Source organism: Schistocerca nitens, chromosome 2, assembly GCF_023898315.1.
Source record: "Schistocerca nitens isolate TAMUIC-IGC-003100 chromosome 2, iqSchNite1.1, whole genome shotgun sequence".
NCBI lineage: Eukaryota > Metazoa > Arthropoda > Insecta > Orthoptera > Acrididae > Schistocerca > Schistocerca nitens.
In genome coordinates, this window is record NC_064615.1 from 448,997,086 (window position 1) to 449,015,694 (window position 18,609).

Here is an 18,609-nt window from a genome sequence, read left to right on the forward strand (position 1 = left end):
CTACTGTTCGAGAGGGGTACGCTATTTACAGGTACAGGGTCTCGCCCTCTGACTTCACAAACCCAACATTACACTCTACAAGCGTTCATCACAATCACTGACACGACCAGATAAACATTTGATACTTCATAACAAGCTGGAGAAAGGCAGCGGTATAGAACCTCCTCTAGTATCCTGCGTGCTTCCCTAAGCACATTTCCTGAATATGGGATTACTTTGACTTTTTATTCCTTTTCTCCTTTTAATCGGTATTTTTGTCGTTATATGTATTACTAAATTATTACATAAAATGATTCCATACTCTCTTCTAACGTCATTGCTGAGTTATTTTAAAGTAAATGTGTACATTCCAAGATGTAAAGTATCTAGTCCAACATAAATACGTATCCGAACGTTCGAATCTGCGAGGATAAATATCTGCATAATTACTAAAAGCAAATAAATCTTCGGTTGTTTGTGGATGGAAGTGAGATTCTGTTCCAGTATACTTCTGGAATACCTAGAGCATTTTCAACCAAACTTCGTACACACATTATTCACTGTTATGTGTACAAAAAGAAACTGGATAAAAGTACCTCTAACACTCCTAGTTGTAGACATGGGGATGAGAACTCTGGAACACCTAGACCAATTTTAACTAAACTCGGTATACATACGACTTATTACCAGGAAACAAATACTAATGGGCTAAGGTATTCATAGCACCCCTACGGTAGAGGTTGGGGATGGGAGAACAGGGCAGAAAGTGTGAAGTATAAAAAGCAAGCATAGCTCTGTACCACTAGGACATATTTCAAACAAATTTAACACCCACGTGACTCATTAAATATTAAAAACATACCGTGGTGTAAGGCACTCTTACACTTTTTAGAAGTGGGTGCAAAATTCTGTAACTACCGCAGAAATTTCAGACAGACTTGGTATACACATGACTTACTAATCAGAAAAAAGTGTTAAATTTAAAAAAAGAACAGGAGGCCTAGCATGGGATTCTTAGTGGTAAAAATCTAACATATAAAAATAAGCGAAATTCTTGAATGCTTTCAACGAAACTTCGTACACTTATGGCACCCCTAGCGTTTCTAGGAGTGCTAATGGGTGATGGCAAGTACTGTAATGTAAAAGAAAAGAAGAACGTCCCTCTGCAATGCCTGTACGATTTCAATCAAGTTTAGTAAACATGGCTTACTACTTCTAAAACATAAGAAAATGTGAGGTAAGAAAAATGTGGCACATTTTAAGGATGAGGTGTAGGAAAGGAGGAGATATTTGAAAAAAATGAAAAACTAAGAACAGTAGTCCTAGTACTCAGGTTCACTAGGCTCACAGGTGATATTCCCAATTACAATGAAATTGTAGTACTACATTAGAATGATCAGTAATCTAAAGAACCTCATAGGATTTAAACGTACAAGATATGAATTTTGTATCCAGTTTCAGTATAAGAAATGATTCAGTGTATAAAAAATACTAAAGATTGGTGGGGCAGTCAAGAGGGAGGAGAGAAACCAGGCTACACCGGGCAACAAACCAATGAAACAACATTTTATCCTCGCTTCCCAAAATATAATAATTTGTACATTCCAGTGAACGAAGTCATATATCCTCACAGTATTAATTATTCACAAAAATGGGGCATTTCTACGCGTTTCCTTGATGTTATGCAGAACTAATCGTACATGAAGGTACTGGTGTGGTCCAGTGCTGAAACGTAAACTGTTTGTTGTTTTCGAGTGAATCGTGAATTCTGTGTCAATACTTTAGACTTCATATAAGATCCAGTGAACGAAAGCGTAATGAAGCTATTGTCAGCGACAATAAAAAACAACGTAAAGAGAACGAAATTGATACTGTATTATATTGCAAGCCACATAATACATCACTACATTTGAACAAAATACACATCACTACAAACATTTTTGGTTGGATTTTAGCTCACAATGCGACGAAATAACGAAAAATTTCTACTTTCAAAACATCGGTATTGACAAGATATACGTAATTTGGAAAATTATAGGGAGGCGGATACATATTTATATCGAAACCGTAACTCCACTTTGTACATCGAGTCATGAAGTAAATCCATCTGTTACAACAGAATGAAAAGACAGGTATGCGCACATTAGCTGGGTTAATTTTTTTAAAATAATAAATATGTTTTAGTCAATCTGTGTGTAGCTATGTGTTACGAAAATTTTTGGTGTATGACTAACAAACAGCAAAGACTGATACAGCTTGACGGAAAGTCGTATCGTATCAGACATAATGAGACGTACTTATTCGTTACTGTTACGTGGTAGGTCCTACAAAGTGTCGCTTAGTTACGATACGTAATTGTCTACAAAGGACTTAATTTTTGCTAAACTGTTCAGAGGAGAAAGTTGCAAATTATTTCACCAAAGCATGCTACGAGTGAGGTGAATGTTCGACTGAGTGTAAACAACTTCCAAAAAATAAAAATAAAACAAAAAGTGTTTTACTGTGTGAAGAAACACGAAAAAAAGTTCCACGGTTTAAGCAAAACGAGACAATATTTGTATACAATAAAGAGTTACAAAAGGAAAAAAAGCGACACGAGTAAAAATGATACGTGAAGAGTGTATATAGGAAAGGTGACGCGCTTCTAGAAAAGACGTAGAAAAGCCGAGGGTGTGCCGCCTCCCTGATGTCCCGCGCCACCGCCCTCAGTAGACCTTGAGCTGATTCTTCTCGTCGAAGCCGGCCGAATGCCCGGCGTTGCGCACGATGAAGCTGGATCCGTCGTAGTGCATGCGGCGCTCGCCGCGCTTCACGAACAGGTGGGAAGACTGTCCCAGCGAGGCGGTGCAGTGCACGAAAGGCGTGGTCAGCGACGCCGTCCCGTTGGCAGGCGACGTCCGCATCTGGTACTTGTTGGAGTGGCGCGCCACCCTGCACACCAACTCTGGCTTCTTATGGACTGCGCTAGGCTACATTTAACATTGAAAGACACCTTCTGGTTCAGTTTCAATATTTTCATGTCAATAAAAGATACGGTGTTGTTGTCTTTATATTCAAAGGTGAATTTGATATTTTATGCAGACTATACTGAATTTATTAAAAAGGGTTGCTACTTCATTTATTGGAATTAGGTGGATGGTACTCTCACTCTAGTTAATGACACAGATGATGAAGTAGCAACCCTTATATATATAGAAGACAAGTACTGACTAGCTGACTCATCATGACCCATCACAAACCAACTAAGGACAGAAACTTGTAATTTTGGAGAAGGTGTTGATCTTATATTGTAAACATCGTTTAAAAAGGGATTTCTCGAAATTCTGCCCCCAAGAACATGAAGTAGGGAATGAAGTGATTTTTTGTACCTAGAATTACCAAAATTGGTATTTGTTTTCTCAGGCAGAAATAAGAAATACGTACCTGGTGATCAGAAAGTCAGTATAAATTTGAAAACTGAATAAATCACGGAATAATGTAGATATAGAGGTACAAATTGACAAACATGCTTGAAATGACATGGGGTTTTATTAGAACCAAAAAAATACAAAAGTTCAAAAATGTCCGACAGATGGCGCTTCATCTGATCAGAATAGCAATAATTAGCATAACAATGTAAGACAAAGCAAATATGATGTTATTTACAGGAAATGCTCAATATGTCCACCATCATTCCTCAACAATAGCTGTAGTCGAGGAATAATGTTGTAAACAGCATTGTAAAGCATGTCCGGAGCTATGGTGAGGCATTGGTGACGGGTGTTGTCTTTCAGCATCCCTAGAGATGTCGGTCGATCACGATACACTTACGACTTCAGGTAACCCCAAAGCCAATAATAGCACGGACTGAGGTCTGGCGACCTGGGAGGCCAAGCATGACGATTGTCATGCGCAGTCTCAGACGTTTTGCTGTCCAGCGCCATCTGTCGGACATTCTGTGAACTTTTTTTGTTCGAATAAAACCCCATGTCATTCCAAGCATGTGTATCAATTTTTACCTCTCTATCTACATTATTCCGTGATTTATTCAGTTTTCAAATTTATACTGACTTTTTGATCACCTGGTATTTCAGTATTTTTGGAAATTTAACCACTAAGGGGTAGTGGGTGAAATTTTTTTGAAAACAAGTCATTTTTAAAGAAGTATTGAAGCATTTTAAAAGCTACATCTATGAAAATTGGTATCTGGCTCTTCTGTTAGAAATAAAGATACATATTTTCAGTGTTTTTGGAAATGCAACCCCCAAGGGCGTATATGGGGGATGAAAGTTTTTATGTAAATATTTCATTATAAATCAGTTTTGAAAATAAATCTCTGAAAATCTGATTTTGGCTCCTCAGTTAGAAATAAAAAATGCGTGTTTCAATGTTTTTTTTCGAAATTAGATGTCTAGGGGGTGAAATAGGGGACGAAAAATTGTTATTAAAATATTTCTTAATTTTAATACATTTTAAGGTTAAATCTATGAAAATTTGTATTCGACTTCTAAGGAAATAAAGATGTATAGTTCTATCGAAATGTCGCTACAAGAACTCGTTGTTGTTGTGGTCTTCAGAGACTGGTTTGATGCAGCTCTCCATGCTACTCTATCCTGTGCAAGCTTCTTCATCTCCCAGTACCTACTGTAACCTACATCCTTCTGAATCTGTTTAGTGTATTTATCTCTTCGTCTCCCTCTACGATTTGTACCCTCCACGCTGCCCTCCAATACTAAATTGGTGATCCCATGATGCCTCAAAATATGTCCTACCAACCGATCCCTTCTTATAGTCAAGTTGTGCAACAAATTGCTCTTCTCTCCAATTCTATTCAATACCTACTCATTAGTTATGTGATCTACCCATCTAATCTTCAGCATTCTTCTGTAGCACCACATTTCGAAAGTTTCTATTCTCTTCTTGTCCAAACCATTTATCGTCCACGTTTCACTTCCATACATGGATACACTCTATACAAATACTTTCAGAAACAACTTCCTGACACTTAAATCTATACTCGATGATAACAAATTTCTCTTCTTCAGAAAGGCGTTCCTTGCCATTGCCAGTTTATGCGAGCAGCCGGCCGCGGTGGCCGTGCGGTTCTAGGCGCTTCAGTCCGGAACCGCGGGACTGCTACGGTCGCAGGTTCGAATCCTGCCTCGGGCATGGATGTGTGTGATGTCCTTAGGTTAGTTAGGTTTAAGTAGTTCTATGTTCTAGGGGACTGATGACCTAAGATGTTAAATCCCATAGTGCTCAGAGCCAGTTGCACCATTTTTATGTGAGCAAAGCAGCAGGCACTAAGTTAGTAGAATATAACTTTGGTTGTAATGCTATCCTTGCTATTTCATTGTGTACATGCTAGTTAAACATTTGAGCTATTAGACCACTAAAAGAGATTCCCATTGGAAGCTCTCAGTTTTCCTTGTCAAGTTTGTTTTTGAAAGAGAAGTCATTATTGAAAGTACTGAATTAAATTTATCTGTAGACTCTATTATTTCTGGTCTGTTCACTGCTTTGTCATTAGGTTCTTTTTTATTATCTCAACTGTTTCATCTGCAGATATACCACTGTTCAGGTTTAGAATGTCTTGATATAGAAAATTGCTCTGAGGTGGCATAATCAGGTTATTCACATTGTTTATAAGTTCATAGTTGTTTTTTATAGACTAATAATTTTTAGAAGAGCTTTTATTCAACTAGCAACCCACTTAGCTCCCATATTAATTTATGAGCTAGGCTATTAACTGAGTTCACAGTAGACCTGATTAGTGCGTTGATCTTATGAATTTTTGGCTGTGCTCTGAATGTAGGGGCTGTGGGTGTCATTACGATAAGGTCCTGTACTTCCTTCTTAGTGTAAAGAAGGTTACTGTTGTTAAGGCGTTTTCTTACTTTTGCTTGGAACTTTGGTATGGGGTCAACCTGCAGTTCATGTGTCGTCAAATATTGCTGCAAAGAAACGACAGCCGCTACTCATCCACACATTGCAATAACGCTGTATTGCATTAAGTGTATAATGTTTATGTCTATGTAGAAACGTTTTGAACAGTGAAATTGGTTCAAGTCAGCATCAGACTATGAGAGTTCCGCCAATGTACCAACAACGCAAATGAAGCTTTGGGACTTCAAAATCGTAAGTGAAGAACTCACATATTTAACGCGCATCACACGATTATTGCACTATAAAGTGATGCAAAACTATCTGCATCAAGTGCAGGCTGTGGTATCAGTCACACCAAATAACGAGGCAGAGTTCCACGCCAGCAGGAGACACTACTAGAATATCGATTTCTGGACATCCGCTGTTCCATCCCCCCCTCCCCCTTCCAAATACCCCTTTAGTTATGCCAGTAGCAGTGAACAAAACAGTGTTCTAAGTTAATTTACATGAAGATGTATTATTTTTAAGTAAAATATACCTTTATGCATAAACGTTTACATCCTTGAAACACACTACAATATGTTAAATTAAACACAAAATAAATAAATATTACTGACAGCAGAAAACACAGTATTTTAAGTTGTTCTGAAATGATTAATGATTCAGTCTCCTTTTCCATTTGCAAAAAATATCTCCATGATGGACGAGATTTCCATATATCCTTCTCCTGCTCTATACGAAGAAAATTTTGCTCCAGTGTATCTAGAACTCCAATTTACAAAATTTGCCCAAGGTGGTTTTTGAGACACATCTCTGAAAGATTCCCATTTAAATTCCGCGAGTGTATCTGTTACACTTCACTATATTATATCGGCCAGTTACGATCGCAGAAGTGCGCCTCTGGATTCCATCGACGTCTACTACCATCCCTACTTGAAGACAGCATCCAGCTTAGAAACAGCGCTCTCGAAAGCTGTGTACTTAATGGGTTCACCACACTTTCCCTGAATTCTCCCAAGATAATCAAGTCTTTCAATAGCTATAGCCAATTTTATTTATTCATTCTAATACAAATGTCAATCGCTACAGCTAATTTTATTTATTGATTCTAATTCAAACGATACTGCCGCATTACTCCTAGATATTTACGAGGGTTGACAGAGTTTAGAAGTTTACCAATAATTATGCAATTTGGTGTTCTAAGGATTTTTCATTTTGTTTGCGGAGCGTTTACATTTAAGGGCAGCTTGACATCAACGTTTCTTAGGGTCACGTTACAACCGTTTTGAATCGTCCTCAGGTATGACTCAAGCTACTCACTAAGAGTGAAAAAAAACTGTATACGTAAAAAAGGAGATGCTTGCCTTACGAGTCCATCCTGTGTCTGTGAAATGTGCACGCTGTTGATCATCCAGTGGAAGATTCCTTCATCGGTGACCCAATGCTGCGCCCGCTGAAGCGTAGCGATGCAGTCCTGGATGTAGGGCAGGCCGTGGCAGGAGTCGTCGTAGAAAACGGACAGGGTGAAGTCGTTGCTCATGTCGGAGAAGACGTCAGTGGTGGTGCGCGTGCCGGCCGCGTCCACGAGGTACACCAGCGCGCACTTCTCCGACGTGAAGCTTACGCCCTTGTACCACATCTTGGCCAGCCTGCAGGCACAGCACCAAAAGCTTACATAAGTAATACGACTTCTGGATGCAATTACTTCGGTTCTAGAGTTACTAAGGAAGGAAGACAGGGTCGAACAGGAACTGCCTGCCTTGCTTGCAATTCTCTGGAGATGGGTGACATTCGTATTTTCTATTCAAGACATCTCACCAAGTTTGCAAGAATGAGATGTTTAACTAAACCAGAACGAAGTGTTCTATTGGCAATGTATTAAATTCAACATACTAACTTTTCTAATGTTCTAATGATATTCCTCGAATCGCTGTCTAAGGTTGAAGTTGTATACCAGATTGGGACTATGAATACAAGGTATGCAGAGGAGTCTCTGTGCTACTCGTAATAGTGGTAGGAATATCCTAGTAGAGTGAAGCTTTGACTCAATCAGTGGAGTGTTCTGGACCGTCTCCAGTGGCGAGCCTCGCCTATGGAGGAAGACGAACAATGTTCGACTTTCTGCCCGACACCCAGATCTATCAAGAACATTTATATCGGCGTGTTCTCCACTATAAATTGTACATTTATACATATTATAAAGTGAAGTTCCAAGTCGAGTTTTCTGTCTGTATCGATGTTTAATCTCAGGAACTAATGAAGGGATTTTGATCGTTTTTCACTAATAGATAGACTTGTTCACGAGGGAGGGTTGTGTGTACAATTTCCTTGCTGAGTACTGGGCGTTGCCAGGGTAAATATTTATTCCAATAATCTAATAGTCCATTCCCTCCTTCATCCTCTCTCTGTCCATCTTGTCCTACCCTCTCCTTTTTATCTCTTCCTTTTTCCTTTCTCTGTCCATCTCCTCCTCTTCCCTCTCTCTGTCCATTTCCCCTCCCTCTCCCTCTCTGACCATCTACTACTCCTATCTGTATCCATCTCCCCGTTCCCCCTCGATGTCTATCTCCTCCTCCCCGTTCTGTCACCACATTATCACGCTCGTCCCAAGAGGACGTTGGTGGTTCTTACCTCTACAGTATTTCTTCCCAGATTGTAACTAATATGTGTTTCGAATTTGGCTGAAATCTTTCAAGGGGTTTAGGATGAGCTTTTTACCCGTGGTTCTGCCTGCGCACACATATATCAGGAATATTTCACGTATAGTTAACATATTTCACACGTATTTGTACACGTATTTCAACTGTATCTGTAGCGAATTGCGCCCTACGCTTTCATTTTTACATAGCTTAATTTTTATTACGTCGAATCTCCTGGTCCATGTGCTATAAAATGATATAATTTGGCCGGCCGGTGTGACCGAGCGGATCTAGACGCTTAGGTCTAGAACCGCGCGTCCGCTACGGTCAGAGGTTCTAATCCTGCCTCGGGTATGGATGTGTGTGATGTCCTTAGGTTAGTTAGGTTTAAGTAGTTCTATGTTCTAGGGGACTGATGACGTCAGATGTTAAGTCCCATAATGCTCAGAGCCATTTGAACCATTTGATATAATTTGGCAGGTTAATCCAGTGACACGTGTAGCTACTGTCTGCGAAATGTGTTGTGATTAGAGTTAGTAGTAAAGAAGTAATGAATCAGAACGTCATCTTTCATGTGGCAGTTTTACTGCATCAACAGCGAAAATGTAATAAGCGAAGAATTCCTTTCATCATTTTAAAGGGATTTTCAGCGGGAGAAAGTCTCGTAAAGGTTTGAAATTATGCGTAAAGTTTGTTCCAGATCACTAAGTACTCTCATTCTCAAACATGGGATGACTACATTGCTTTCTCACCCCCACCCCCACCCCTCTGATAGGTAAGTAGTTTTTACCTCACAGTGATGATTTCCACTGCTTAAGTGATGTGACTAACAAGTTCGGTTGAAATCGGTCCAGTGGTTTAGGAGAAGGTGTGGTACAGGGTGAGTCACATAAGATGCAACACCCCCTTTATTCCGGGGGCTATTGCACGTATCGGCATGCGGTTTTCGGTGAATCATAGCGGACTATGGGGTACATACGTTGGAACATGTACAATAATCACAACGTTTATATTGACCGAGATAATCAGGCAAGTACATGTTTTTTAAATCGGACGCTGTACTTTTTTTATCATCATTCGAACGCTCTGGAGAAGACGAGTATAGTGATGTAACGCATGTTGCTATTGTGATTCAAACTTTGCTTTAAAGAGGGCGGATGAGGATTTACCTACGTAGCGTAGGCCGTGCATGCTGCATAGAGCACGGCAACTCGGCCTGCGGGTCGCGCGAGGCGTGTTTACAGTCTGCAGCCGCTTCCGACCGCCTCGACCATCAATCGTACAATATTTCCCAGCGTCTTTTAAGCGAAGTTTGAATCACAATAGCAACATGCGTTACATCACTATAGGCGTCTTCTCCAGAGCGTTCGAATGATGGTAAAAAAAGGTATAGCGTCCCATTTAAAAAACATGTACTTGCCTCATTATCTCGGTCAATATAAAAGTTGTGATTCTTGTGCATGCACCAAAGTATGTGCCCCATAGTCGGCTATGATTCGCCGAACACCGCTTGTCGATATGTGCAATCGCCAACGGAATAATGGGGGTGTTACGTCTTACGCGACTCACCCTATATGTACACACACACACACACACATTATATATATATATATATATATATATATATATATATATATATATATATAGCTGACAGAGATAGTTCCCATACATTTGGTTACAGTGTTAGCAGATTGCTACTCTTTAACATCCTTTTTCTACCGGATATACTCGTCGGCCGAAATATTGTGAGAAACATTTTTTTTTTTTTTTTTCGCTCGCAGGTTAGGAGTCGCGCTGCTAAGCACGAATGCGCAAATTTCGCTTCACCCTGTATATATGTATATATGTTTTTATAATATGTCTGGAACTTGTAAACTGCATTCAGTGTGTTGTATATGGGCAGTGTTGGCTCTTCATTGTGTTATCGACTTGTAGAATGATGAGAAATGTTTCTGTAAATAAGTTCATTCTTGAGAAGAAAAACAAAATTCTAGATATTTTCCAAATAATAACCTTAAACGGCAATCTAGCGATACTACATAAGAAGAAAGATGGAACTGGATAAAAAAATGTAAAACATTGTAAGCCACAAGGCACAAACCGAATTAGTTAAATCGCAAGGACTGGAGATAAGTGCGTTACCGAGAATACAGGTTTTTCCTATACTGGCTGAACATTTGTAAAACCAACAAAATGCAGGGGTGGATTCCTGATTGAAAACGGAAGAAAAAAGGTCATGTGAACATGTGTCCATAAATGGACGGTGTGTGTACAACGACAACCACGTTCGTCTCTCTGCAAGGAGCCATGATCACACAAACGCCCAAAAAAGGCTTGAAATGTTGTGTGATGTGGTTGGTGTCTGTGAGGGTACTTGTTTCGGTACAGCCGTGCTGTTTCTCTTTCGCTCCCATCTGCTTGGCCTACACAGACACCATCATCTCATTCCCAACATGAATTCCGGGCCATTCTGCTGCTTACAATACGCTGCATCAATCACACAGCCTGCAACATAGAAGGAACATTGGTACATGGTCAGAGGAACAGTCATTCGTAAGCGCCATCTACCGTGGCAACATATTCATAGGACGTTTTTTCCTCCATTTTCAGTCAAAAATCCGTCCCTGCATTTGTCGATTTTTTTAATGTTCACCCTGAATATCCCAAAATGCAAAAATTTGCATAACTTTAAATGGTGTATCCGCCAGCCGACATACCACGAGTACCATAATATGTAAATACACTATGAAAGGTGGCTACACTGAGCCACAGCGCCAGAGATCGCGCTAGAGAGTATTGTTCCGCCGCCTCCACTGGCAGTGATTATTGAGATGCCGTAGTGGTCAGTGCTTGGGGAGAGCTCGTGGTAGTCAGTGCTGAGATGTCGTAGTGAGGAGTGTTTGTTGAGATGAGCTAGTAGGCAGTGCTTGCTGAGATGTGATACTGAAAAGTTCTTGTTGAGATGTGATAGTAGCGAGTCGGTGTGGAGAGATTGTAATGTCTAGAGTGCTTTTCATCAATATAAATTAAGGTAACAAACTACTTTCCTTTTCTTTCTCATTATTTCAATGTCCTGAATAATGCGTCATTACAGGTTCAGTCAACAAAGCATCTGGCTTGTGTTCTTGTATTAGAGTGTAATTCTGGTTTTCTTGAGTAATTATGGTATTTCTATTTTCTTTAATTAATTCAGTATAAATGATATTTAAAATTTCTTGTGTTGTTGAAGAAGAACCGTGCCAGATGCGTACGTTGAGTCATACTTCCACACACAGAACAGTTACATTTGTGCTTTGGTTTCGTAGGTTTTATAGTTGCTGGGGACTTAATTAATTAATTGTGTTAATGAAAATTTCCATTTCATTCTTTGTTGTTGTTCTATGCAGTCAGATTGCGTAATAATACTAGTCAGGGCCAACCGTTAGGAGACTTCGTAATCGGACAAACTACTAAATCAAAAAATTAAAATTATTTGCATTATATTTTAATTAAGCCCCCATGCACGTGGCGACCGCTGCTTCGGATCGTCCCTTGGAATTCTTCTGATTGTAAAAATAGTAGACAGTAGTATTGTTGTAGTACTTTGTAGTTTAGTAATTGTAGTCTATTTTGCATGTGTAGATTTGGTAATTGTCACTCTTCTAATGGTATTTTTTTTGCAGAATTTAATTTTGTTATCTTGTATACGGGTTTGACAATTTTGTGCAGTTAGGAAGATTTCAATTGTTCGTTAATCGTGGTTGAGGGAAGCATTTCGTGTGAATGGTATTGTTGGAAATAAAGAGGCATTGTGTGTAATTTTCGTACAGTAACGAGTTTTGTATGTTTTGTAAATGATTACGCGATCAATGAAAAAGGCGAAAATGATGAATAGTGAGAATGACGAAATTGTCGACATGGCGAACTCGCCAACACAGGACAACATTATGATGAATAATGGAGTTGAAAACAATTTAATAAGTCGGGAAGACAGTCCGGAACCATTTCAAAATTTTTCTCAATCAGAAAATTCACAGAATACGAGATTAACGATAGAAAATTCTGGAATAGCATCGAACACAGATAGCTTTACAGCTATGACGAATGAAACTGGTTTTGCGGGAAATGTTAGGGGCGAAAGGAATTTCGAACCGGCTATTATGGAGCAGTTGATGGGTGCAATATTAAATTTGGGATCACAAATAGGAACAATTAAAACAGAGATAGGAACTTTGGCAACACGGTTAGACTCACAAGGATCTGAATTAAAAACAGAAATAGGAACAATTAAAACTGAGATGGGAACTTTGGGATCTGAATTAAAAACTGATATGGGAACACTGGAAACACGGTTAGATTTATGAATAGGGACATGTTTCAAAAATATGAAAGATGAATTAAAGAAAGAAATTAGGGAAGAAGTACAACCAATTTTGAATTCTCACAATAATAGATTAATTGCAGTGGAGATTAGACAAAGGGAACAAGATAGAGAACAGGAAGAAAGAGATCGCGTGATAGTACAAAAATTTTCAGAGTTAAATTTACAACTTGCACATGATAAGGAAGAAATATTTGAGAGAATCGAGGAATCCATATCAAATGACAGCATAAATAACTTAACGCAACAGTGTGAACAATCAACTACTAAATGTGACAATACCGAAACCCGAGTTGCAATACTTACGAAAGACGTAAACTTATTGGAAAGAGATGAGGAGATTCCAGATAAATTGACAAGTCTTAGTTTGAATGGGGATAGAGATTCGGATGATACAGCTCCATTACCATTTGCAGAAACCGAAGAGTACCAGAACATAAATAAGCATGTTGAAAATCAGGGAAAATTTAATGAATGTGTTAAAAGGGAAGTTGAGGCATTACGAAAGCAAGTCAAACAAATTGAAGGGGAAATTGTAGGAAAAGACAGCAAAAGAAATTTGGAATCGCAGATAGCAGAGGGGTTTGAAGAAAATAATTTGTTTCATTTACGGGATGCAACAAGAGAGCGCCAGGCGCGCGAACTTGACAATAATCGACATTCAAACTGGGACAGACGCGGTAGGTCTTTGTCGCCATGAGGCGAAAACTTTGACTATAAACACTTTTTGACTGTTCGGAAATTTAAGATCTTTCGTAATCCTAAGAATGAGATACATCCATGTTCATGGTTAGATCAATTTACGTACGCACTTCCGCCAAATTTGCCACTAAGTCACAAACTGAAAATTATGTGCGGCTATTAATGTCCTCAGGGGATTCACTATACTAAGTGAATATGTGCCGTAGCGTTCACAGGGCCCCGAGCTGTAGTGGTGCTATTTCCCTTTTAGTTTTCTGCACCGCTGCCTACTCTTATACTATTCTTTGCATCTATAAAAACAACTCTTCTACTATCTATCTATCTAGACAGTAGGTAAAGAATAACCGGATTTGACTGTTTTACCCAAAAGTGACTTTGGAAATTACCGTTTGGACTTACTATATTTTCTGCAGTATTCATTCGTAGCTTAAATGAAATTTTACCTGATTATCTTCGTGACAATATTACTTCTTATGTTGACGATATTCTTATACCTAAACATTCTTGGAGTGAGCACAACAAAATTTTGGATTCATTATTACGTATTTTTGCAAGAGTTGGCATTATAGTGAACTTAAAAAAAAAAAAATCTGAATTTGGTCGTTCTCAGGTGAAATTTTTCGGTCACATTATTTCTACAGACGGTATTCTTCCTGATCCAGAAAAACTAGACGCGATTCGTAATTATGCTGTTCCTACCACAAAACGTGATGTTCGTAGTTTCCTAACAGCTACATGTAAACATGCAGAGAATACAAGGATACCGCGCCGTGTTCCGGCGGCGGCAGATACTCAAAGCAACAGTGAAGTCTGCGCGCCGCAAAAGGCAGTCGTTGACCGCAAACAATTACTTCATACGTCACGCGCCTACAGCTGATCGAGCGCACAGTGTGAATGCACTGACAGCCGTAATCAAATACACAGTCTAAATTCTCCGAATAAATTCTGTATAAAGCTATGGTGACTTTATAAATTATGTTATTAACGTTCAGTATTTTTCAGGATACAGTTGTGTAAAATATTTAAGACCTTTAGGTAAATTCTGTGCGTGTCCGACGTTAAGACGACTTGCTATGGAGAAAATTTCAGGAAGAATGTAATTTCGAAGAAAAAAAAGTAATAAACTAAATAGGGTAACTATTAATTGAGTTTATTTTTCAGGTAACATATTTCCACTTAGGTACGTACTTTAGACGTAATTTGTTGCTTGCGATTACGTGACTCATACTTTGTGCTAAATTTCATGTTCTATGAATTTACTTGTGAAGCGACGTGCTTGTGTACATTTACTGATTTTGACGATGATTGATTAATGAACAGGCTTGTTATTTGTATATATTATGCATCGCTTGGCTGCACTGCTTTTTCACTGATGTCATATTTTTCTATTATGTGCCTGCTGTGCTTATTTATTTAAGTTATGATTGTCACCTGATTAATTGTGCTGACAGTGGTTATGTATGTAGGTTACACTTTGTGATTTATCTGCTTGCGCCTTCATGTTTACTTTTTAAAGATTACATATGAACATTTATTTGCTTATGCTGATATGATGCTAATCACTTGTTTATTACGTAAGATATATGTTTGCTGCTGTGCGTATGGATTGCATATTTACACATTTCTGTTTTGTTGTCATAACTACTCTTCAATTTAGAATATAGCAATGCTGATGTACAGTGTACAAACATGAAGATTAGGTTACACTATTGTATTAATTGTAGATTGTTCGCTTGGCAGAGCCTCGTTGTAGGGATTGTGCTGCATCCACTTGTTGACATTCTGTTCGCTACTGGTATATTGTCGCGATATTGCATGTATTGCTTACGCCTAGTGCCTGATATTTTTAAGATAAGAAAATGAGCTGCTATAATTCTACGAACGACATTGGTACAAGAAACTGCTTAGAAGTCACATGAGCTGGAGGTTTTATGGAAGCTGTATAAATTTATGCTAATAGGAAGGAAGCTAACGACATGACATACCAACACTAGGTTTAGACCATTGACAGTTATTACACTGCATTCTTCGTGAGCAATTGAAATAGGAAGTGACACTTGACACGAGAAATACTCCACATGTTTGCTTCTGTTTGCCATAATTTTTGAAGTGGTGTACACACTGAAATATCACGATCATTAATACTTCATAATCGTACTTAATTACTGAGAGTTATTCGAACTAAGTCTGTTAGAGGTCATGTATGCATTTCTTTTATTTAATGATGGACAAGGAACCAAAATGTATCTTATAATTTATAATGAGTAGAAAATTTGTGTCAGATGGATTACACAGAGGTTGTGTGTGGACACTGTGTCTTCGGATTGTATGGGATGCTGAATTGAAGTTGCACTAGGATTTTGTCTGTACTTGTTCGAGGAGACTGACTAGAGGAAAGAGTTGTTATGGAAGTGAAATGATATTGGTGCTGAGGTTTATATGTATCGACGTATTATTGAGGTATTGAGATTATGTGAAGTTGATGATTATTGGAGTTTCGTGGACAAGAGGTAAGGTAAATGAGGTATTATTGAAGTATTGAGATTATGTGATGCTGATGATTATTGGAGTTTTGGTGGATAAGAGGTGAAGTAAGTGAGGAGCATATTTTTTTTTTTGTTGGTCTATATGGAACAAGGAGGATAAAGATGGCAGACTAGAACACTCAAGTAGAAGGAAGATTGTCTACACACACACTTTGTTAAATCACTAAGCAGTATATACTTTTTTTGAAGAGAGGAAGTATTTGCATATCTTGGCTCACTGACAGTTGTTCAGCAACCGTACATTTTGATCTGGCTTGGCAAACATTGGTCTTGACATGATGACTATGACGTTGACTAACTATTATTGACTGTTATACATTGCTGCCACTACTACTTGATACACATGATGAACATAAAATTTTGACAGAATTGCATTTACACAGTTAACACTATTCAACTACACAGTAGCACTAAATGTGGATGAAAGATGAGTGAGTGTGTTTTGTGTGTTTTCCTTTTATAATCCCAGAGAAGTGATCCCAACTTATCTCCTAAATATTATTTTACTTGTTGTTGTGGCTTGCACTGACACCCATAAATATTATAGGTTTACTGGTATTTGTGTATTGTAATAGTTAATAGGACAGTTATCTGATATCATTTGTGTGTTTGTTATGATTTGTATGTTTAGTGTAAAAGCATTGTATGTGTATTCAAACTATTGTTCATGCCTGAACTGTCTGATTAGTGATGGTGCTGCACTTTTCAACATGGTGGATGCCACCTGGACATGTTTAATTTCTGCTGATGAACTGTGTGATTAGTGATAGGGAATATTATGAACTGTTATTTGCACTTTTTCTACATGATTGGTGCCACTAGGACATGTTTAATTTCTGCTGATGAACAGTGTGATTAGTGATAGTGAATTTTATGGACTGCGGTCAGCACCTGGTCAACATTACTGGGTGCCACTGATGGACTGCTTCTACCGAAATGGTGTTACTTGTTGATGTCTGCACCTGCTCAACATTGCTGGGTGCCACTCATGGACTGCTTCTACTGAAAAGATGTCACCTGTTGATATCTGCACCTATTCAACATTGCTGGTGCCACTGATGGAACTGCTTATACTGAAATGGTGTTACTTGTTGGTGTCGGCACCTGCTCAACATTGCTGGTGCCACTAATGGAACTGCTTATACTGAAATGGTGTTACTTGTTGGTGTCTGCACCTATTCAACATTACTGGGTGCCACTGATGGACTGTTTCTACTGAAAAAATGTCACTTGTTGGTTTTTGCACCTGTTGACCATTGCTGGGTGCTACTGCTGGAACTGTCAACTACTTGTTTCTTGGGCTATGGAAAGCGTTTATGTGAATATTTGTATAAACTGATTTTTTGTGTATTACTGTTTGTGAAAAGTTATGAGACTCTTACCTGCACATATTCGTCATTGCTGACGTTATTGTTTGAACTGTTTAACCACATAATACTTGTGTAAACTATTATGTAAAGTCACATGTATGAAAGAATTTGTATTGCTTACTGTATTTTATATATTAGGTTATTGAAAGGTCAGTGCAAAGCCAAAATTTTATCTAGTATGTGATATTTACGTATTAATAATATCTTTTATTTTTGTCTGTATTTTTTTGACGAATTTGGTGGTATTTTCACAACCAATACTGGCAAAAATACCATCAAATTCTAGCCTGTGGAGGAAGGGCATATGAAAGGTGGCTACACTGAGCCACAGCGCCAGAGATCGCGCTAGAGAGTATTGTTCCGCCGCCTCCACTGGCAGTGATTATTGAGATGTCGTAGTGGTCAGTGCTTGGGGAGAGCTCGTGGTAGTCAGTGCTGAGATGTCGTAGTGAGGAGTGTTTGTTGAGATGAGCTAGTAGGCAGTGCTTGCTGAGATGTGATACTGAAAAGTTCTTGTTGAGATGTGATAGTAGCGAGTCGGTGTGGAGAGATTGTAATGTCTAGAGTGCTTTTCATCAATATAAATTAAGGTAACAAACTACTTTTCTTTTCTTTCTCATTATTTCAATGTCCTGAATAATGCGTCATTACAGGTTCAGTCAACAAAGCATCTGGCTTGTGTTCTTGTATTAGAGTGTAATTCTGGTTTTCTTGAGTAATTATGGTATTTCTATTTTCTTTAATTAATTCAGTATAAATGATATTTAAAATTTCTTGTGTTGTTGAAGAAGAACCGTGCCAGATGCGTACGTTGAGTCATACTTCCACACACAGAACAGTTACACTTGTGCTTTGGTTTCGTAGGTTTTATAGTTGCTGGGGACTTAATTAATTAATTGTGTTAATGAAAATTTCCATTTCATTCTTTGTTGTTGTTCTATGCAGTCAGATTGCGTAATAATACTAGTCAGGGCCAACCGTTAGGAGACTTCGTAATCGGACAAACTACTAAATCAAAAAATTAAAATTATTTGCATTATATTTTAATTAAGCCCCCATGCAACTATCAAATCCGGCGGTGCTAAGCAATTGCTAAAAATACATGGAATTTGTATGAGAATCTTCTTCTACCCCCCTCCTCCCTCTAT

The 18,609-nt window shown here is 38.5% G+C and overlaps 1 protein-coding gene across 1 annotated transcript in view; it reads right to left on the minus strand.

Moving 5' to 3' along the window:
* Nucleotides 1-2,684: 2,684 nt before the first annotated feature.
* The window catches only part of LOC126235081 (uncharacterized), a 50,902-nt gene continuing 34,977 nt past the window's right edge, over nt 2,685-18,609 (minus strand). The window contains exons 3-4 of the mRNA XM_049943814.1: nt 7,209-7,493; nt 2,685-2,910 (exon numbers count right to left, since the gene is read on the minus strand). Coding sequence (XP_049799771.1) covers nt 2,685-2,910; nt 7,209-7,493 — 511 coding nt within the window. The remainder of the gene's footprint in view (nt 2,911-7,208; nt 7,494-18,609) is intronic.